Below are 20,857 nucleotides of genomic sequence, written 5' to 3'. Positions count from 1 at the left end.
TTTATAAATTAGAAAGGAAAAAGAGAAAAGGATATGGATCAAAGAGGGATTATATGCTCTAGAGATTTAATGTGATCCAGATATTGTAATAGGGATTGCAACAAATCTCTTATATGTTCTAGAGATTTAATGTGATCTAGAGATTGTAAATAGTTACAACAAAATAGAGATTTAAACAAAACAAATATTTAATGATTTTAAGAAAACTGTTTTGTTGTAACTATTTATATTTCGACCAGAAATAAATTGTTCTACTTGCAAAATACATCAATCTTCGTTATTATTATCGATTTAATCATAAACTGTCTAATTCAATTAAATTTATAAGAGCATGGTTACCAATACTTTTTTATCTACTGTAACGAAAGCTAATAATGATTTTGAATGAGTTTGGTATGATTTGGTTATTCGATTCACTAAAATAGTCGTTTTAAATCTAGCCAAATATCGTATAATTTTACTTGTTTTGATTATATTAAATAATCAGTTATTTGAAAACTTTGTTGACATGTTAATATTATATATAACTAAAACAAAATATAGATATTAAAAACAAAGAAAATGTTATTATATAGCTATTATCGTTTTTCATACCATTTAAATTTTATTACTGGCTTTCATATTATGATATTGTTGTACATAGACACCACTGCTAAAATGCTTATTAACTTGAGATTTTGCTTGTGAGATTTGGAGGCTAATTTTTTTCTCGGTTAAGCATTTCTCGCATCATATGCCTTCCACATAGTTTGAGCTTTTGTTCACCAAATGTTCTTACCACTCTCAAGAAACTGGCAGCACACGAATATGCTTTCCACATGGTTTGAGCTTTTCTCTTGGACAAAAACTCGTTCACCAAATGTTCCTACCACTCTCAAGAAACTGGCAGCACACGCATATGCCTTCCACATAGTTTGAGCTTCTCTCTTGGACAAAAACTCGTTCACCAAATGTTCCTTCCACTCTCAAAAAAATGGCAGCACACGGTGGAGTTTACCACATTTGAAAACAAGTAAATAATGTCTTACATAATTCACAGTCACTGCTTTCTTCGATCATTTTCAAGAATTTTGACCGTGAAATTTGCAATACCATATCTTCAAGAAGACATCTAAAAGGTTTTCGCAATCTGGTGATTAGGTTAATGCTCTTTTGTAATACATTTCTTTCATTTTATATATGATATTAACATTTATAACAAAAGAAAACAATCATAGCATATTGCATGTCATTGCAAGTTTGCTATATACAGTAGTTTTAAACCGAGTAAACTTAAGATCAGGTAGGAAAGATGCAAATAAAGAAGCAAGTGATACCAAAAATATATGTAAACATTTAATATAGTTCTTCAATCTAATTGACGATTAGAAAGTACTGTACTAGATGATTACGATCCAAGATTTTTGTCCACACTAAGAATATTTCACAAAATAAGGTTTGCAACAGTAGGATTGAAATGCCAGTAAACAGTGACATTATCTCGAAAAAATCCAACTCAGAAATCATTTACTAGCTAATAATATTTTTCAAATAGTTTAGAATTATTATTGTTGTTTATCATTAACGCATACAAAGTTAGTTGTATAATCTTTCAACTTATAAATAATTTGGTTTTGGACGGAAGAGCTTTACGCAAATGTATTAATTTGGTTTTGATAATTTTTATTTGTAGACTCGATTTGTTTACGTAAATTATGAAAGAGAGGCAAAAATAAATATCATAAGATATAGTATTAGAAGAAAAGGACATAAAAGTAGTAATTAAAAAAAAAAAGGAAAAGAAAGTGTGAAAAGAAAAAAGGAAAAGTAGAGAGGAACGCAACCCTGGGGGCTTCTTAATAAACCCCTCTCGCTCTCTTGTCTCTTCCTTACGACAACCTCTCCTGCTCTTCGTTTTCTCTCTACGACGATAAAACCCAGATTTGGGTTCAAGCTTCCATAACTTTAAACCCCTCTCGCGATCCAGGTATGTTTCCCAATCTTTATTCCCAGATCTTCCAGATCTGAAGCTCCTCTTCTATTTTTTCGTAGATTTGATTTTTAGGTTTGATCTATTTGTATGAATGGCTCGCGTGTTCTCCCGTATTGGTGATTGTAATCTAAAATGTTGATTTGATTTAGGTTCAGTAATAAGACTAGTTATCTGACCTGTGTTAACACCAATTAGTCTTCTCCTAGTCTGCTTTCATTGATATTCCATCCTTGTTCATCTGATACTTATTTTTTTTGCTTTTATTGATCTGAGAAGGTTGCTATCAAATACTTGGGAGCCCCCAGTATTATTGAATAACACAGCCTGACAATGAGTGTAGTCGGGTTTGATTTTGGAAACGAGAATTGCCTTGTTGCCGTTGCGAGGCAAAGAGGTATCGACGTCGTGCTTAATGATGAGTCCAATCGTGAGACTCCTGCTATTGTCTGCTTCGGTGACAAGCAGCGCTTCATCGGCACTGCTGGAGCTGCTTCTACCATGATGAACCCTAAAAACTCCATCTCTCAAATTAAGCGCTTAATTGGTCGCCAGTTTTCCGACCCTGAGCTTCAAAGGGATATCAAATCCCTTCCCTTTTCTGTCACCGAAGGCCCTGATGGCTATCCTTTGATACATGCTAATTATTTGGGAGAGAAGCGAGCCTTTACCCCGACTCAAGTCATGGGCATGATGTTGTCTAACCTGAAAGGTATTGCCGAGAAGAATTTGAATACAGCTGTTGTCGACTGCTGTATTGGTATTCCTGTTTACTTTACCGACCTCCAGCGTAGGGCTGTTCTCGATGCTGCCACTATTGCTGGCTTGCATCCCTTGCGCTTGATCCACGAGACTACAGCTACGGCTTTGGCATATGGTATTTATAAGACAGATTTGCCAGAGAGTGACCAGCTCAATGTTGCATTCATTGACATTGGACACGCAAGCATGCAAGTCTGTATTGCAGGCTTTAAAAAAGGACAGCTCAAAATCTTGTCTCACGCTTTCGATCGCTCCCTTGGGGGAAGGGACTTTGATGAAGTTCTTTTCAATCATTTTGCTGCTAAGTTCAAGGACGAGTACAAGATTGACGTCTCCCAGAATGCTAAGGCTTCTCTCAGGCTCCGTGCTACATGCGAGAAACTGAAAAAGGTTCTAAGCGCTAATCCTCTGGCACCGTTGAATATCGAGTGTTTGATGGATGAGAAAGATGTTAGGGGTGTCATCAAGAGGGAAGAGTTTGAAGAGATCAGCATCCCGATTTTGGAGCGTGTAAAGAGGCCTCTAGAGAAAGCTCTCTCTGATGCAGGCCTCACTGTTGAAGATGTACATATGGTTGAGGTTATTGGCTCTGGCTCTCGTGTCCCTGCTATGATCAAGATTCTAACTGAGTTTTTTGGTAAGGAGCCCAGGCGGACAATGAATGCAAGTGAGTGTGTGTCAAGGGGATGTGCCTTGCAGTGTGCCATTCTCAGTCCGACCTTTAAAGTTCGCGAATTCCAGGTAATTGGTGCATATCTACGCTTAAGTAAATGTCGTTATTTTCATGTACTTGTAAGCAACTCGAGAACTTTTATACTCTAGATTATCTGACTAGTCATATTGTGATTTATTTTTTGTTCTCTTAGGTTCATGAGAGCTTCCCTTTCTCAATTTCTCTCGCTTGGAAAGGAGCAGCTTCTGAAGCTCAAAATGGAGGAGCTGAGAATCAGCAGAGCACCATTGTTTTTCCCAAAGGAAATCCCATTCCTAGTGTCAAGGCTCTAACGTTTTATCGTTCTGGAACATTCTCTGTTGATGTGCAGTACAGTGATGTGAACGATTTGCAAGCACCTCCAAAAATCAGCACATACACGGTTTGATCTTTCTCCCAATGTCATGACTATGTATAACTGTAGTGCTCTTGTTTCTAATGGTTGATCTCCTTTTTGTAGATTGGTCCGTTCCAGTCATCAAAAGGCGAGAGGGCAAAGCTTAAAGTGAAAGTGAGATTGAACCTTCATGGAATCGTCTCAGTTGAATCTGCAACTGTAAGTTTCGCTACATGAACTATTTAAAGGCTCATTCTCTCTAGTAACTGATTACAAATTGATCATCTAGAGTCGTGCCTTCCCCTTATGAACTTGGGAATCCTTTAATTTATGTTAATTGTTTTCTCCCCCCTAATTGCAGCTTTTGGAAGAGGAAGAAGTTGAAGTTCCGGTCACAAAAGAACATTCAGAGGAAACTACTAAGATGGACTCTGACAAAGCTTCTGCTGAGGCAGCTCCTGCTTCTGGAGACTGTGATGTAAACATGCAGGACGCCAAAGACACCAGTGATGCAACTGGTACTGACAATGGTGTTCCAGAGTCTGCTGAGAAGCCGGTGCAAATGGAAACTGATTCAAAGGCTAGTTTCTCTCTTAACTGATACTGCTTGCTATTCGCTTGTGAACATCAAATAATTATGGATACTTATTAATGGATTGTGCAGGCTGAGGCTCCAAAGAAGAAGGTGAAGAAAACAAATGTACCACTGTCTGAATTGGTCTATGGTGCCTTGAAAACTGTGGAGGTCGAAAAGGCAGTGGAGAAGGAATTTGAGATGGCTTTGCAAGACAGAGTTATGGAAGAGACCAAGGACCGGAAGAATGCTGTTGAGTCTTATGTTTATGATATGCGGAACAAAGTGAGAATCTTTATTTCGTCTTTTCATTGGCAGTATGCATATGTAAAGTTGTGAGTATTGGGTACTAACGTGTCTTGTTTTCAGCTGAGTGACAAATACCAGGAATATATCACTGACTCGGAGAGGGAAGCATTCCTGGCGAATCTGCAGGAAGTTGAGGATTGGTTGTATGAAGATGGGGAAGATGAGACCAAAGGTGTTTATGTTGCGAAGCTCGAGGAGCTCAAGAAGGTAATGCATGCATATGATGACACTTTATATTGTGCAGGAAGAAATCATATTTCAGGATAATGTTTTAACAGAGGAGTGGGATTAATATTTTGCAGGTGGGTGACCCTGTTGAAGTGCGTTACAAGGAGTCATTGGAAAGAGGGTCGGTCATTGATCAGCTTGGTTACTGTATTAACAGCTACAGAGAGGCAGCTATGTCTACTGATCCCAAGTTTGATCACATTGAATTGGCAGAGAAGCAAAAGGTAATAATTTGGCTCAATCTTGGAAGCACAAAAAAAATCTTAAATTTCTCAGGCTTGGGGAAATTGTTTGATGTTTTGTTGTTGTGAAATGATTAAGGTTTTGAACGAGTGTGTGGAAGCAGAAGCATGGCTGCGGGGAAAGCAGCAGCAGCAGGACACACTTCCCAAGTATGCCACACCGGCTCTCTTGTCAGCTGACGTTAAAAGCAAGGCAGAGGCATTGGACAAGTAAGCAAGGCTCCTTGTGTCTTTGTCTTTTAAAAGAAATGCTAAATCTGATAATAGAGAGTGAACCAGCTATGGATGTTTTACAGGTTTTGCAGGCCTATAATGACCAAACCAAAGCCGGTGGCTAAAGCAGAGGCACCACAAGCCAAGGGAGGTGAGCAGGCGGATGAGGGCAAGAGTGAGCCAGAGCAACCAGCTTCTGCCGAACCAATGGAGACTGAGAATCCCGCGGAAGGTAGTACCTAAATGAATGACGAGAGAGAGATGGTGTTGTATCGATTTTGTTCTTAACTCTTTTTGATTTACCTAGTGGAACCTCTTTTTCTGGTTTCGCTATTATTCCCGGAAAAAATCTATATTGTTAATTCTTCCTTTTCGAAAACAATTTTTAGGAAGCATCTTTTTTCTTATTGTTCCTTGTGGTTTTGTTTTTAATTTGAAAGTCATTTTTTCTGCTCCTCTATATAACTATTATGGAGTGTACACGGATTCGTTCTATGTTGGACTGGGCTGTTTTTATAAACAGCAAATGAAATGCAATTTGGTTCTATATATATTGGAGCTTTAAAAGGCAACTTTGAACCCCCTAAGCTTAACATCTTTTCTCTTATATCTTACGTGAAATCAGTGTGACAAAACTCGTCTTCCTCACTTCTCTTCCTTACCATTGTTGTACAAAGAACATCTTCCTTGATGAAGCAGTCGTAGCCTTTGGCAACATCTTTGAGGTCATCCAGGCTGAAGTTGTATCGTTTCTCCAATCCAAACGGGGTTAAACAAGGATGAATTCATTTCCTCGTTATGAGCACAGAATGAGTGCGACTGCTACGATATGTGATTAAGCTGCCTGCACCAGTGAGGACAATGAAAATCTCTAACATAAATCCATGAATCATCTCTGGGCGCCGCAGATAATGGCATGTTCCAGACACCACAATGCAATTAGTTCGTGCATATCTTATGTACCACAAATTCTGATAACACCAGCCACTTCTCTATAATAATTTTATTAATTTTAAATACATTGGGTTTAAATAATTATATGTAGACTCGAATAAAAATATACAAAAACACTGGGATAAAAAAAAAAAACCTAAGAAAAAAAAAGGCAATAAATAAATAATTTAGGCAAAAATATCACAAAAATAAAAAGGAAATGAAAGTGTTTTTAAAATAAAAAAAAAAAAGGAAAGGAGAAGAACATTCCAGAGGAACCCAAACCCTGTGGTGGTGTCTGCTCCTTAATTAAAACCTCTTCTCTCTTGCTCTTCCTTTATAAAAGAAGCTCTTCTCCCTTCCTCTTCACTTTTTGGCTGCGACACGATTACAGATTTCTCACCTTCACCCAGATTTCGGTGGAAGCTTCCAGAACGCGAACCCCTCTCGCGATCCAGGTATGCTCTAGTTGCAGATCTTCTAGATCTGATGCTTCTCTTTTTCCTCACTTTTAGGTTTTATTTATTTCTTGTTGCCAGATTACTTGTTCCTCGTACTTGTGTTTCAATATGAATCTTCTGCTTTCGCTGCTTCCGGATTTGTATTTTAGTTTCAAACTCCACCAATCTTCGTTGTATGTATTGTTGATGTAAACCCAAACTGGTGGTTTTATTTTAGGTTTAGTAATACGATGGTTTAAGGCTACCTGGCCTGAGTTACCGCCAATTCGTCATCTCCTGTAATCTCTCGAGCTCAAGACTAGTCTGCTTCGATCGCTATCTGATAGTGTTTTTCTTTTTTTTGTTCTATAAGGTTGCTATCGAACACGTGGGACGCCCCAGTACTGAAGAACACAAAGCCTAACAATGAGTGTAGTTGGTTTTGATTTTGGAAACGAGAATTGCCTTGTTGCTGTTGCAAGGCAAAGAGGTATCGACGTCGTGCTTAATGATGAGTCAAATCGCGAGACTCCGGCTATCGTTTGCTTTGGTGACAAGCAGCGCTTCATCGGTACTGCTGGAGCTGCTTCTACCATGATGAACCCCAAAAACTCCATCTCACAAATCAAGCGCTTAATTGGTCGCCAGTTTTCCGACCCTGAGCTTCAAAGGGATATCAAATCCCTTCCCTTTTCTGTCACTGAAGGCCCTGATGGCTATCCTTTGATCCATGCTAATTATTTGGGAGAGATTAGAGCCTTTACCCCGACTCAGGTCATGGGTATGATGTTGTCCAACTTGAAAGGTATTGCTGAGAAGAATTTGAATACAGCTGTGGTCGACTGCTGTATTGGTATTCCTGTTTACTTTACCGACCTCCAGCGTAGGGCTGTTCTCGATGCTGCCACAATTGCAGGCTTGCATCCCTTGCACTTGATCCATGAGACTACAGCTACGGCTTTGGCATACGGAATTTATAAGACAGATCTGCCAGAGAATGACCAGCTCAATGTTGCATTCATTGACATTGGACACGCAAGCATGCAAGTCTGTATTGCAGGCTTCAAAAAAGGACAGCTCAAAATCTTGTCTCACGCTTTCGATCGCTCCCTTGGGGGAAGGGATTTTGATGAAGTTCTTTTCAATCATTTTGCTGCTAAGTTCAAGGACGAGTACAAGATTGACGTCTCCCAGAATGCTAAGGCTTCTCTCAGGCTCCGCGCTACATGCGAGAAACTGAAAAAGGTTCTAAGCGCTAATCCTATGGCACCATTGAATATCGAGTGTTTGATGGCTGAGAAAGATGTTAGGGGTGTCATCAAGAGGGAAGAGTTTGAAGAGATCAGCATCCCGATTTTGGAGCGTGTTAAGAGGCCTTTAGAGAAAGCTCTCTCTGATGCGGGCCTCACTGTTGAAGATGTACATATGGTCGAGGTTGTCGGCTCTGGCTCTCGTGTCCCTGCTATGATCAAGATTCTAACTGAGTTTTTTGGTAAGGAGCCCAGGCGTACAATGAATGCAAGTGAGTGTGTGTCGAGGGGATGTGCCTTGCAGTGTGCCATTCTCAGTCCGACCTTTAAAGTTCGCGAATTCCAGGTAATTTGTGCATATCTATGCTTAAGTAAATGTCGTTATTTTAATGTACTTGTAAGCAACTCGAGAACTGTTATACTCCAGGTTATCTGACTAGTCATATTATGATTTATTTTTTGTTCTCTTAGGTTCATGAGAGCTTCCCTTTCTCAATATCGCTTGCTTGGAAAGGAGCAGCGACTGATGCTCAAAATGGAGGCACTGAGAACCAGCAGAGCACTATTGTTTTTCCGAAAGGAAATCCTATTCCTAGTGTCAAGGCTCTAACATTTTATCGTTCTGGAACATTCTCTATTGATGTGCAGTACAGTGATGTGAACGATTTGCAAGCACCTCCTAAAATCAGCACATACACGGTTTGATCTTTGCCCAATGTCAAGACTATGTATGACTGTAGTGCTCTTGTTTCTAATGGTGGATCTCCTTTTTGTAGATTGGTCCCTTCCAGTCATCAAAAGGCGAGAGGGCAAAGCTGAAAGTGAAAGTTAGATTGAACCTGCATGGAATTGTCTCTGTTGAATCAGCAACTGTAAGTTTCTTTACGTGAACTATTTAAAGGCCGATTCTCTCTATTAACTGATTACAAGTTGATCATGCAGAACCGTGGCTTACCTTATGAACTTAGCCACTTATGGTTCGTTAATTTATCCACTTTTATCTCTCCTAAATGCAGCTTTTGGAAGAGGAAGAAGTTGAAGTATCGGTCACAAAAGATCAATCAGAGGAAACTGCTAAGATGGACACTGACAAAGCTTCTGCCGAGGCAGCTCCTGCTTCTGGTGACTCTGATGTTAACATGCAGGACGCCAAAGATACCAGTGATGCAACTGGTACTGACAATGGTGTTCCAGAGTCTGCTGAGAAGCCGGTGCAAATGGAAACTGATTCAAAGGCTAGTTTCTCTCTTACCTCATACTGTTTGCTATTCGCTTGTGAACAATAAATAATTATGGATACTTTATTATTGGATTGTGCAGGCAGAGGCTCCAAAGAAGAAGGTGAAGAAAACAAATGTACCACTGTCAGAATTGGTCTATGGTGCCTTGAAAACTGTGGAAGTTGAAAAGGCAGTGGAGAAGGAATTTGAGATGGCTCTGCAAGACAGAGTTATGGAAGAGACCAAGGACCGGAAGAATGCTGTTGAGTCTTATGTTTATGATATGCGAAACAAAGTGAGAAATCTTTATTTCGTCTTTTCATTGGCAGTATGCATATGTAAAGTTTTGAGTATTGAGTACTGACGTGTCTTGTTTTCAGCTGAGTGACAAATACCAGAATATATCACTGACTCGGAGAGGGAAGCATTCCTGGCGAATCTGCAGGAAGTTGAGGATTGGTTGTATGAAGATGGGGAAGATGAGACCAAAGGTGTTTATGTTGCAAAGCTCGAGGAGCTCAAGAAGGTAAACCATGCATATGATGACACTTTATATTGTGCAGGAAGAAATCATATTTCAGGATAATGTTTTAACAGAGGAGTGGGATTAATATTATGCAGGTGGGTGACCCTGTTGAAGTGCGTTACAAGGAGTCGTTGGAAAGAGGGTCGGTCATTGATCAGCTTGGCTACTGTATTAACAGCTACAGAGAGGCAGCTGTGTCTAATGATCCCAAGTTTGATCACATTGAATTGGCAGAGAAGCAAAAGGTAATAATTCGGCTCATCTCGAAAGCGCAGAACAAATCTTAAATTTCACAGGCTTGGGTAAAATGGTTTGAAATGTGTTTTGTTCTTGTGCAATGATTAAGGTTTTGAACGAGTGTGTGGAAGCAGAAGCATGGCTGCGGGAGAAGCAGCAGCAGCAGGACACGCTTCCCAAGTATGCCACACCGGCTCTCTTGTCAGCTGACGTAAAAAGCAAGGCAGAGGCATTGGACAAGTAAGCAAGGCTCTTTGTATCTGTGTCTCTAATAGAAATGCTATATGATAATAGAGATTGAACCAGCTTTGGATGTTTTACAGGTTTTGCAGGCCTATAATGACCAAACCAAAGCCGGCGGCTAAAGCAGAGGCACCACAAGCCAAGGGAGGTGAGCAGGCGGATGAGGGCAAGAGTGAGCCAGAGCAACCAGCTTCTGCCGAAGCAATGGAGACTGAGAATCCCGCGGAAGGTAGTACCTAAATGAATGACGAGAGCGAGATGGTGTTGTTGTATCGATTTTGTTTTAATTTACCTAGTGGAACCACTTTTTGTAGTTTCGCTATTATCCCCCAAACGATTCTATATTTAGTTCTTCCTTTCGACATTTTTTAGGAGGTATATTTTTTATTGTCTGTTCCTTGTGGTTTCATTTTAGTTTGAAGGTCTTGTTACTTTATTTTTGTTTGTCTCTATAATGATTGTTGTGTGTAACGTGGATTAGCTATACATTGAACTTGTTTTTAAAAGCAAATGAGATTCAAATCAGACATTGGGATTTTAATCGAAGTACATATTTGATCTCCCATAGCTCAACATCTTCTCCTCTGTCGTAATCCTTCAAGTAGTGGGGGATTTGTGTGACGTCGATGCGCTTCCCCACAAAACTCCTCTTCTCTTGCTTACCTATTCCATCTTCTTTGACGTAGCTTCTAAAGCAGGTGTAGCCATTGGCAACAACGTTGAGATCATCAAGGCTGAAGTTGTATCGTTTCTCCAATCCCAAATATAGCACCTGCCATTTTCAGATGATTATAAATGTACATGTGATTGCGTAAAGCTTTAAAGTGATCCAACTATTATTTACCTTGTCACAACCGAATGACATTACTCTCCTTAGCATGCTAAATAACGCAATTGTTAGATCATCGCTGTAGATCACATCTGCCGCGAAAATGAAGCTTGAACATTTGACTAGTTCAAAGTCCTGCTTGTTCCAACAGTAGCTTGACATAAACAAAGGAGACAGAGCTATGTCAACGGGGCACACACCAAGAAGATATCAAGAGAAGGAAGTTTTTTATGAATACTTTTGGGGATCTCTGCAGTCACCATGGGTGTCTTGAATAGGCCAATCGCTCATCCAGTTGAGCTCACGAACATTTACCACAGTGTGGGGGTGAAACAAGGATGAATTCAATTCCAGGTTCTTACCACAGTTGCCAAGGATCTCGTCTCCATGATCTATGGAAAACAGAAAAGCCTGGTGAGAACACCAGCTACAGCTAGAACAATAAAAGGAAGGAAGTGGAAGGTGCACCAGTAAGGAAAATAGCCTTGGCGACCCGTGCAAGCAAAATACCGAGTAGCCCTGGGAAAAAAGGAGAAGAAAAGAAAGCAAGATAAGACTGAACACAAGATGGGATGGGATGGGATGGAATGGAAGAGTATCCAATCCTCTCATGTATGAGAGATGATGAAGGGACCACCTGTTCCAGCACCGAGTTCCAGACACACAATGCCATGGAAATCAGATGAGGTGCAAATCTTATGCAGCACAAATTCTGATAAGACCAGTTGAGCTTTCCACACCTGAAGGAAGAGACAGTGGTCGTCAGTCATGGAAAAGGCAAGAGATATATAGATGAGGCATACATACATACATACCTGCAGACCAACATGACGGAGATTTGATGTGATAGAATGCTGAATAGTGACAGTAAACGATGGGCCTGCTCGCCAAAAGTATTAAGTAACAAACATGATTAGTGTGGTTTGACTCATGCATGAGAGATGGAAAATCAAATCTTACTAGGGTAATTGCGTCTAGGAAGAAGAAGATCGCCATCTTTATCTACACTAACAGTATTGGAGGGAAAAGAGAAGGTGAAACGGGAAAGAAAGGGATCGTCAGTGGCGGCGGGAGGGCAACCAAGGTGAATCTCGCTCATCACCTCAATCTCTGAATCCTCCTCCATTTTCGACAATAACACGTTCCAGATGGAGATGTAACGAAAGTTGGATTTTAAGCATCAAAAGAGTGAGTTTGGATTAAAGTGGCGGCGGCGGAATAAGTTTGTTTTTTTTACAAAAGAATTCACACACAGACGACGACAACAACAAATAGACCAATTTTTCTTTGGGGGTATCTAATTGACTAATGATGATGATTCACAGAGGAGAAAATCAATATCGGGAGAGGGCATCGACGCGAGCGGCGACCTCATCAAAATCGGGGACGCAGGAGGAGGGCTTATGCTGCCACGAGGCTGTTCGACGACTCATTCTCCTAAAACCCTCTCCGCTTGCTTTCCCCATCGACTCTGATGCTCTCATCATGTTCTTACTCTCTACTTTCAATTTCAATGCTTCCCCTTCCGTTTCCGCTTCAGGTGGCGGGTTTGCGAATCTTCGTCTCACTGATCTCGGCTTTGGTTTTCCGCCCGTCGGCGATTCTGTTTTAGCCAACATACATATTATCATCAGTGCCAAATAAAATAAAAGTAATCTTTACTTAAAGATAGATTACTCACCGGTGTCCATGAGATGAGATGTAGTCATCTTCTCCGGAAGACTTTCCTGTTTTTCGATCTTGGGTTTGGTGTAAGGCGCAGGAGTCATGAATCTGTAGTAGAAAGGTTTCATTTCAGGATCATCCTCCGGGCCAGTCATACAACTCCCGCTTGTACTCATGGAGTCTTCTTCGCTTGTACTCATTATGGACTTGTTGCTGTCATCCATCGAGTCTTCTCTGCCATGGAACGAAAGGCTGCTTCTCTTTTCCATGGTCTTTTCGGGTTCGCTGTTGGTCTTCTCTGTTTTTGGTTCTTCAGTTTCCGTCTGCTTATGAATGAGAGAGTCTGGCTCAAATCAAATGGAAAGATGTATTTAAAGCAGACAAAGAAGACGACTCACATGGACATGATGATGATGAGGTGGTGTGTACAATCTCTGCTCTAAAGACTTGGCATCCCATTTTATGGAGTACTCTCTGGCGATTTCCTGCAGCAGCTCCACTTTCATTTCCTTTGACGGCGGCTCTGCTTTGAATCTCTCTACAAACTGCAACATTCCTCCGTGGAGTCAGCGACCAAGTGGCAGAGCATATAAAAAAATATAGTCAACAAAGAATAAATACCTCAGGGTTCACAAACTGATCAAGTGTGTTTCCGTATCTCTCAGCAAATAAAGATCTGAGGTCGCGTAGCTCAGGGACTTCAGAGACTCTAGCGGCTGCATATACAAGGGAGGAGATGGCCTCGCGGCACTCATCAGGGCACCGGCTGCTCAAGCAAAACCCAATATTTATTTAGATGAATGGAATCCATGCAAGTAAATTAAACAAGTTTAGGGTTAGTTTTTACATGGATTTCTGTAATAGAGAGACATTGGATGCAACACAGTTGCAGAATTGCTCCAAAAACTCATAACAAGCCAGCCTCCTTTTCTCCTCTATAAGCCCTTCTGCCTGTCACACAAACACATGCCATCAGAACCATCTCTCTATGTACTTACTCATGTGACTTATAACTTAAAACAGGGGCCAAGAATTTCTTAAGCAACAATTCACTCTGTTATAACCAGCTGGTGACAGCATCAGAATGAAATATATCTATTTCTTTTTTTTTGCATTGCTTCCATCTATACCCAAAATAGAACCAATTAACAAAGATTTACCGAAACCATCGTACGTTGACCCTCTTTCAGAAAAGAAAAACAAAAGAAAAAAAAAATCATTCTGATGGAAATGTAATTGCTTTCACGTTCGGAAAACCAATAAGATCCCGTGATTCATTAAGTCGATAGAGGACATGAATAACGTGTCTATAACTCCAAACAAACAAAAAAGACGCAATAGAGGCTGCCATATGCATGTAATAAATGGGGGTAAAAGAAAATGATATTACCCTGCCATATGCATTGTAATCGAGGCTGTTCTTGAGAAGATCGACAATGTCGTTCTTGAGATATTTGCAAACCGAGTTTTTCTTCCTCTTCACCGTGTCTACTCTTGTCTTCGTTATCTTGACCAACGACTTGCTGAGAAATATAATTAAAAACAATCAACGAATGAAACCAGGAAAACGGAAAATAAGCAGAGACTTACCATTTCGTATAAAACTTGGGTTTGAACAGCCCATCAAACATTTTGCCTTTCGAAAAAAAAACAGACAAGGTTGTCTTCTTCTTCTTCTTCTTCTTTTTTTTTTTTTTTTTGTTGTTTTTTTTTGGGGGGTTTTGTTATCTCTCTCTCTTTCTTCGTGCAAGAGAAAGAGAGAGACAGAGAGAAGAAATGTGGTCCTTTTGAGAAAGATGGCGCTTTAAGGTAAGGGAAGGGCTTTTATAAGGAAGAGAGAGGAGGTAATGAAAAAGAAGAGAAGCGACCTTGGCTTGGCTCGGTCTTACATGAGATCTGAAGAAACGGACTTGTATCGCAAGAAAACCATGGAACCCTGTCTCCCCGCTTTTTTATCCACCTCTCTTTCTCTCTCTCTACGTACATGTACATGTATTGATTTAGAGCTGTAATTACTAAAACAGGGTGGAGTTCCCGCACGATAAGGGTGTTGACTAGGGTTTGTTTCGGTATTCAATTCTTATTTTTTCCGTTAAAACTCTTTGTTATTTCGCAAGTGAGTCAGTGATGATGACGAATCAATTCAATCATTATGTTCTCTCATATATATGGTTTACTTCAATTCCATCATCTCATTCATTCATTCAAAACATGTGACCATTTTATTTGAAATTGTTAATTGTTATATATAACCATGGATGGACACAAGTGTTGGAGAACCCCAATTGGGCCCATAATAAAAGCCAAGCCCATATGACAAGGTATGCCTGTACATCTTTAGGGGGTTTATATGTCTCTGATGAGTACAACAAAATCTGAATATGGTTGATGAGCTTGAATTATATATTGTCTTAATTCCTTCGAAAACATAAGTAAATCATTTGGTAACTTGACGTCTCTCTACTCAACCTTTTTTTTTGTTGGCGTTCTTGTCTCTTTGTATAGAAAAAGATGTTCATATGTTTGTGTACTCTACGTTACTTCTTCTTCTTCTTCATGTGACGATGATGGGGATTACGTGCACCCCTTCTTCCTTAAACAAAATCCATTAGGGAGTTACTTTTTGTTTTGATAGTGTAGTTGTAGTGGAGCACTGAGAGTTATCAAATGAATGAGGATCTCTTGAATAATAAAGAATTGGAGTGTGGAATTAGGATGGATCTAATTTCATTAATTAAAGAGGAGCATGATTATCATTTTTTGTTAATTTAATTTAATAATGGTTAATGTGAAAAACAGAGGAAACTAGAAGAAGAGAGTTTTGGCAGGAGATGTAGGTGGCGGGAGTGGGTTGGGCGAGAGAGATGATGGTGACGGTGCAGCTCCAAATCTTCTCTAATCTTTTGACACTTTTCTATAAAACTCCCCAAACTGATTCTCTCTGACTGCCTCATAAGTCATTATAATAGTTTCCCCCGGATTGTTTTTTCTTTCTTTTTGCTAATCATCATCGGTTTCTTCTAATCAAAAAAAAAAACAAAAAAAAAAGAGGGACTACGTTCGTACAATCCCATCCTTGGTATGGATTTCTGGCCGGAGTTTATGGCGACCAGCTGGGGAAGAGAGTTCGTCGCCGGTGGTTTCGGTGGCGTCGCCGGCATCATCTCCGGCTACCCCTTGGACACCCTCAGAATTCGCCAGCAACAGAGCTCGAAATCTGGATCTGCCTTCTCCATTCTCCGGCGGATGCTCGCCATTGAGGGTCCCTCCTCTCTCTACAGAGGCATGGCTGCGCCTTTGGCCTCCGTCACTTTTCAGGTTCTTTTTCAAAGATTCACCTTACTTTTGATCACGTCGCAGGAATAAATAAAAAGATTCCCCTACTTTTTGATCACATCTCAGAATATTATTCCATAAAACAAACGAAAAGATGCTTTCTTGATTCACCTCTTTTGTGTAAGATCATTCATTCATTACTCTCATACAGTATTATATTGTTGCAGAATGCTATGGTATTCCAGATATACGCCATATTCTCTCGCTCTTTTGATTCCTCTGTTCCTCTGGTAGAGCCTCCTTCCTACAGAGGCGTTGCTCTTGGTGGTGTTGCCACCGGTGCTGTACAGAGCCTCTTGCTCACCCCTGTCGAGCTCATCAAGATTCGTCTCCAGCTTCAGCAGACTAAGTCTGGTCCCATCACCTTGGCCAAGAGCATCCTTAGGAGACAGGGCCTTCAGGGGCTTTACAGAGGCCTCACCATCACCGTGCTCCGAGATGCTCCCGCTCATGGCCTCTACTTCTGGACCTATGAGTACGTCAGAGAAAGGCTTCACCCCGGCTGCAGAAAGACCGGACAAGAAAACCTCAGGACCATGCTCGTGGCTGGTGGCCTTGCTGGAGTGGCCAGCTGGGTCGCTTGTTATCCTCTTGATGTCGTCAAGACCAGACTCCAACAAGGTCATGGGGCTTACGAGGGCATTGCCGATTGTTTTCGCAAGAGCGTCAAACAGGAAGGCTATACGGTTCTCTGGCGTGGCCTCGGGACTGCAGTTGCCAGGGCCTTTGTGGTCAACGGTGCTATCTTTGCTGCTTATGAGGTAGCCTTGCGGTGTCTATTCAATCAATCGCCATCCCCAGATATTGTCACAGGAGATTGAGTGAGTAAAGGGCAAAGAAGGTTCATTAGTTGCAGTCTGGACCTGTGAATGTAGTTAATATTAGCACATAGTTTGAGATGGATTTGGATTGCATAGCATTGGTCAAACAAATCTGACTCGCTTTAGGGATCAGGCAGTTTACTAATCACAGTTGATCATAGAGACGTTCCAGAAATGATTACAAACCCCAAAGAAAACAGATGAAATGAAAATTCTGTTACTATATACTTCTCTCTCCACTTCTTTGCTAATGGTTTTTGTAGATACTCAAAATAAGAGTGCCAAGGAAGTCCTCCAACATGTTCCCATAGACACGGTCACTAATGCTGATTGGTTTCGGATGAATTTTCAACATTTTTATGTTTAAAGAATTGGTGCAACAGTCTGTGAACATCTCCATAGCCTTTGGTGGAATAAATAAGACGATCTTTGATCCACTTTGGGAGCTTGTTGGATGGATGAGAATGAGATGTTCTTTTGGATGGATCATTAGAATATCGAGCATCTACCAGTAAAATGGATGCATAGTCCTTTTCGTGTCTGATTGCCCTACCTGAAAAACAAGCCGGGAAGAACATTCTGTTTCAGTCCCATTATCAATTAATAAAACACAACCTCCACTTATATCGTCACATATAGTTGAAACCACAAACTCACCGATTGATTGGTTAACTGCTTTCATACACAGATTTTCATAGTATTCTTTCCCTCTCCGTTTGCAGCTCTTTAACACGCCAAATCCTGCTTGAACATCTCCACTGTAGTAAGAATCATCAACCAAAGTCACAGAAGGTTTTATGGAATCTGAATCTGCACGACCTTCTATATGCTTTATTCTCTCTAACAACTCTATGTCAGACGGGCTGGGATACGGCAAACCAACCATCACAACACACCGACACATGCTGTCGCTGAAGTTGATTCCTTCTGACACCTTCCCACCAACCACAGCTAGCATTATTGCCCCTCTTTCGCTTTCTATCGCTTCCTTGTAATCTCTGAGAACAGCTTCTACTTCAGTGTTTTTCCTGGGTTCTCTGAACACACGCTTCTTCTTCACTATTCTTCTGAGTATCCCTGAGTTACTCCACGCTGTGTGCACCTGTGTTTCATACTCAAAGGAGGAGAAGAAGACGATAATTCCTTCAGGAACCACTGCCACAAGGTTGCTCATTAAGAGTCCTAACTCCTGTATCTGCCAACCATACCCAGAAAGTCAAAATCATAGGTTACTCTCAATACTCTTTCTGAATCTCATTAATGTTAAAGGAAAGAAACATGTGAGAAAACGAGCGTCATTTGGATTACTCACCATTCCTATTGAGCTTCTTGAACTGTGGCTAAAGTCAAAAGACTGACCAGAAGGACCATGTGAAACTGCAATTGGCATTATGCTCTCAGGAGGAACAATGTGACTACATGAGAAGAACTGCAGCTGATTTGATGGTAGCCATGGAAAGAGTCGTTCCCTTGTCTCTTCTATAGGTTGAAGAGTCCCACCGGCCAATATGACAGCATGCGCTTCATCCACCACCTACAAATTGGTTTGATTAACTATTACATTGTTGAACTCAGAGATAAAGAAACTCATGTATGAAAGGGCCAACCTCTGAAAATAACTTCGCTCCAGTGAGCATGACATATTTAATGTACCCTCCATGTTGGCCAGAGGTAGACGAACTCGTCCTTGAGATTATTATCCGCCCATCACCATTGTTATTAGTGAGCGCCACCAACATATCAGAAAACGCTCTAAAACTTGTTAACTTGCTCATTTCTTCATGAGCCACTGGATCTTTCTGCAACATAGCAGCGACTCTCTCTCCATATCCACTGACCTGGACGCACAGTTGACTAGCAAAGTTAAAAAAAGGGAAATGGACAGGAGAAAAATGTTGGACAAGCGAAAGGGGAAAATATTAAGAACCAATTCACCTTATGAATGATATTGCTTTCCTTTATATAGGCGAGTAACTTGACCAAATTTATATTGTCTATATTGAGAGAAAACAAAAAGTCATATATTGCCATTGAACAAGCACCACAAGGCTTGCTTTTAGAGGGGTTTTCAGTATCAAGACCAACATTTACGCTACTCAGATTCCTATCACTAGCAAGAGGTTTGAGGAAAGCTCGGGTAAGAATCAACATAATTTGGATATATCTCCTGTTTCCAGCTCCCAAGAGATTCTGGAATCTTCCCAGATAACTCTCTATGCTGCAATGTATATCCTCCAACTGCAATACAAATCATTTAAAAACATGACTCCACGTATGGCCTGACACAGAGAACCCAATAGCAATGCAAAAGTCCATCCAAACAACATGTGCTCAGAAAGCTGATGAAACTGAAATTTATACCTGTGACACTGTTAGTTTTGCATCGTGCATACTGAGAAGAGTGTCAGCCAAATTGTGAGCCTCGTCTATGATAACAACACTATTTTTCAAGCTTAGGCCAAGAGATTCTCGTGACGACTTTGATAGAAGAGATTGATATGGAAGAATAACAAGATCAGCTGCCGGGGCCATTCTTCTAGAACCGTAGTATGGACAAGTTCTCATCTCTCGTCCAAGCTGAACAAGATCCTCAATGTCCATGGCTTCTTGTTGAAAACTCTCAGCCTTGAATTCTCTCTGTAGTTTATGTTTTCTAAGCATTGGGCATCTGCAAGAAGCTTTGGTTCGTACTATTCTTACATTTGCACCTAAATTCTGAAATGTTGAAGCTTCCATTAGTTAGCAAAAATCTTACTTTTACTCTACTTAGCTAAATGACCATTAACAATGACGAAACAAGCAGATATTCATTTAATTTGGAAGCTTTGATTCAGAATTCAGAGGCTACCAGCAATGCGAGACGGAACACACTTTTATATATAGATAAATCATCTCATAAAACAAGTTGATAAAGTGTACCTTCTTTTTAGAGACTTGAGATATCTTCTTCTTTTGCAAGTCCAAGCACCTCTCGTTGATTCGGGTCACATTCCCAAGCTTAAGAACATCTGTACATGAGCTATGGTAAGTGTAAGTAAATACGAAGCAAACAATGAAAAAGAACAAGGAGAAATGGTGGGTCACCTTCGTTTATGCACAAGTTCTTTCGGGAGCCGAGACACACAACTTTGAGTTTTTTGGCAAAGACAGTCTTTCTCAACTCCTTGACAAACTGGGAAAGCTGTGAATGTGTGCGGCTGCAAAAGAAAACCTTGAAGCCTCCTTGTTCGTCATCCGAGCAGTCATTCTCATCTTCCTCATCCTCTGATGAACTACTGTCAAAACCTCGGGCAGGTTTTCTTTTAGAGTTGCCTCCGCCCGGAGATGATTCATCTTGGCTTTCGTATTCATCCAACAAAAATTCTTGATCGTTTAGCTCATCAGCCTTTTCCCCTTCCGTGAAAACTTCCTTAGCATGCTTCCTGAGAGAAAATGGGGATTTGGTGTTTTTGATGCTCTTGTCACCATTGGCTCCATCTGCTTCGTTGAGAGTAAAATTCCTCATCCAATCGGGCTCGTCCTCATCATCGTTTCCATCAACCTTATGGGATTCTTCGGTCAATCCTGAGTTTCGTTTCTCCTTGCGGTCAGTAAGCCACTGGAGAGCACTGCAGATAATGCTTAGAGATTTTCCAGTCCCTAAGAGAGAGAGAAAGAGAGAGAGAGATCAAACCCTAAGTGAGTCTACTTACTTACTACTGAGTAATAACTGATCCAATGTGGAAAAAAAAATATATATATATACCAGTGGGGCTTTCGAGCATGGAGACGCCTCCCTTATCGAGAAATTGATAGAGCGCATTCATGAAATCGATCTGGATCGAGTACGGCTTGTATGGAAACGCCGGGAACTCTCGTATCTCCGTCATTGAGGTCGTCACAGTAAGGGAAATCAGTTCCGGTTTGGAGGGTTTGATGGCATTTTGCCGCCGATTTCGAAGAAGACGAGCCTGTTTGGACGTAAGAATACTCTATTCTATAGGGGACATTGAATAGCCCAACCACTAAGCT

At 40.8% G+C, this 20,857-nt stretch overlaps 6 protein-coding genes across 16 annotated transcripts; 3 read left to right on the top strand and 3 right to left on the bottom strand.

Moving 5' to 3' along the window:
• Positions 1-1,780: 1,780 nt before the first annotated feature.
• HSP91 (heat shock protein 91) lies at positions 1,781-5,922 on the top strand. Of its 2 annotated transcripts, none has more exons than NM_106642.5 (10): positions 1,781-1,966; positions 2,249-3,472; positions 3,598-3,825; positions 3,904-3,999; positions 4,142-4,360; positions 4,445-4,639; positions 4,724-4,870; positions 4,966-5,115; positions 5,213-5,343; positions 5,430-5,922. In NM_106642.5, the coding sequence occupies exons 2-10, from the start codon at positions 2,303-2,305 to the stop codon at positions 5,587-5,589; spliced, it is 2,496 nt and encodes an 831-aa protein (NP_178111.1). In that variant the 5' UTR covers positions 1,781-1,966; positions 2,249-2,302; the 3' UTR covers positions 5,590-5,922. The 2 variants fall into 2 exon arrangements, with proteins under 2 accessions (NP_178111.1, NP_001031305.1); NM_001036228.2 differs by having other exon boundaries at positions 1,823-1,966; positions 5,413-5,894.
• A 623-nt stretch (positions 5,923-6,545) lies between these two features.
• Positions 6,546-10,068, top strand: Hsp70-15 (Heat shock protein 70 (Hsp 70) family protein; the record flags this gene model as incomplete). 4 transcript variants are annotated; one of them, NM_180653.7, is made up of 9 exons in its annotated part: positions 6,546-6,737; positions 7,093-8,315; positions 8,441-8,668; positions 8,746-8,841; positions 8,986-9,204; positions 9,290-9,484; positions 9,570-9,715; positions 9,811-9,960; positions 10,062-10,068. In NM_180653.7, exons 2-9 carry the CDS (start codon positions 7,146-7,148, stop codon positions 10,066-10,068), a joined length of 2,211 nt encoding a protein of 736 aa, NP_850984.5. In that variant the 5' UTR covers positions 6,546-6,737; positions 7,093-7,145. The 4 variants fall into 4 exon arrangements, with proteins under 4 accessions (NP_850984.5, NP_178110.7, NP_001322111.1 ...); NM_106641.8 differs by having other exon boundaries at positions 6,648-6,737; positions 8,986-9,208; positions 9,294-9,484; NM_001334937.1 differs by having other exon boundaries at positions 6,648-6,737; positions 6,958-8,315; positions 8,986-9,208; positions 9,294-9,484.
• Positions 10,069-10,712: 644 nt separating this feature from the next.
• On the bottom strand, positions 10,713-12,164 carry AT1G79915 (Putative methyltransferase family protein; the record flags this gene model as incomplete). 2 transcript variants are annotated; one of them, NM_001334935.1, is made up of 7 exons in its annotated part: positions 10,713-10,967; positions 11,040-11,203; positions 11,285-11,416; positions 11,493-11,543; positions 11,662-11,764; positions 11,840-11,904; positions 11,985-12,164. In NM_001334935.1, the coding sequence occupies 7 exons, from the start codon at positions 12,148-12,150 to the stop codon at positions 10,713-10,715; spliced, it is 936 nt and encodes a 311-aa protein (NP_001320948.1). The 2 variants fall into 2 exon arrangements, with proteins under 2 accessions (NP_001320948.1, NP_683510.4); NM_148669.4 differs by having other exon boundaries at positions 11,840-11,907; positions 11,985-12,150.
• A 24-nt stretch (positions 12,165-12,188) lies between these two features.
• Positions 12,189-14,818, bottom strand: AT1G79910 (Regulator of Vps4 activity in the MVB pathway protein). Of its 3 annotated transcripts, none has more exons than NM_106640.6 (7): positions 14,280-14,486; positions 14,080-14,212; positions 13,537-13,640; positions 13,311-13,455; positions 13,088-13,234; positions 12,706-13,012; positions 12,189-12,627 (listed from the first exon to the last, which is right to left on the bottom strand). In NM_106640.6, exons 1-7 carry the CDS (start codon positions 14,318-14,320, stop codon positions 12,359-12,361), a joined length of 1,146 nt encoding a protein of 381 aa, NP_178109.2. In that variant the 5' UTR covers positions 14,321-14,486; the 3' UTR covers positions 12,189-12,358. The 3 variants fall into 3 exon arrangements, with proteins under 3 accessions (NP_178109.2, NP_001031304.1, NP_001320947.1); NM_001036227.3 differs by having other exon boundaries at positions 12,200-12,627; positions 13,537-13,636; positions 14,280-14,818; NM_001334934.1 differs by lacking the exons at positions 14,080-14,212; positions 14,280-14,486 and adding an exon at positions 13,850-13,867 and having other exon boundaries at positions 12,200-12,627.
• A 615-nt stretch (positions 14,819-15,433) lies between these two features.
• On the top strand, positions 15,434-17,415 carry BAC2 (Mitochondrial substrate carrier family protein). The gene is made up of 2 exons (NM_106639.5): positions 15,434-16,007; positions 16,193-17,415. Exons 1-2 carry the CDS (start codon positions 15,771-15,773, stop codon positions 16,844-16,846), a joined length of 891 nt encoding a protein of 296 aa, NP_178108.1. The 5' UTR covers positions 15,434-15,770; the 3' UTR covers positions 16,847-17,415.
• Positions 17,167-20,851, bottom strand: AT1G79890 (RAD3-like DNA-binding helicase protein; the record flags this gene model as incomplete). 4 transcript variants are annotated; one of them, NM_106638.2, is made up of 9 exons in its annotated part: positions 20,592-20,851; positions 19,931-20,485; positions 19,766-19,854; positions 19,208-19,561; positions 18,782-19,084; positions 18,454-18,684; positions 18,159-18,380; positions 17,504-18,041; positions 17,167-17,399 (listed from the first exon to the last, which is right to left on the bottom strand). In NM_106638.2, exons 1-9 carry the CDS (start codon positions 20,713-20,715, stop codon positions 17,167-17,169), a joined length of 2,649 nt encoding a protein of 882 aa, NP_178107.1. In that variant the 5' UTR covers positions 20,716-20,851. The 4 variants fall into 4 exon arrangements, with proteins under 4 accessions (NP_178107.1, NP_001321115.1, NP_001321114.1 ...); NM_001334931.1 differs by having other exon boundaries at positions 17,167-18,041; positions 20,592-20,793; NM_001334932.1 differs by lacking the exon at positions 19,208-19,561 and having other exon boundaries at positions 20,592-20,631.
• Between the last annotated feature and the right edge of the window lie 6 nt (positions 20,852-20,857).

Source organism: Arabidopsis thaliana, assembly GCF_000001735.4.
Source record: "Arabidopsis thaliana chromosome 1 sequence".
Lineage (NCBI taxonomy): Eukaryota > Viridiplantae > Streptophyta > Magnoliopsida > Brassicales > Brassicaceae > Arabidopsis > Arabidopsis thaliana.
This window is presented reverse-complemented; position numbering and strand designations above follow the sequence as displayed.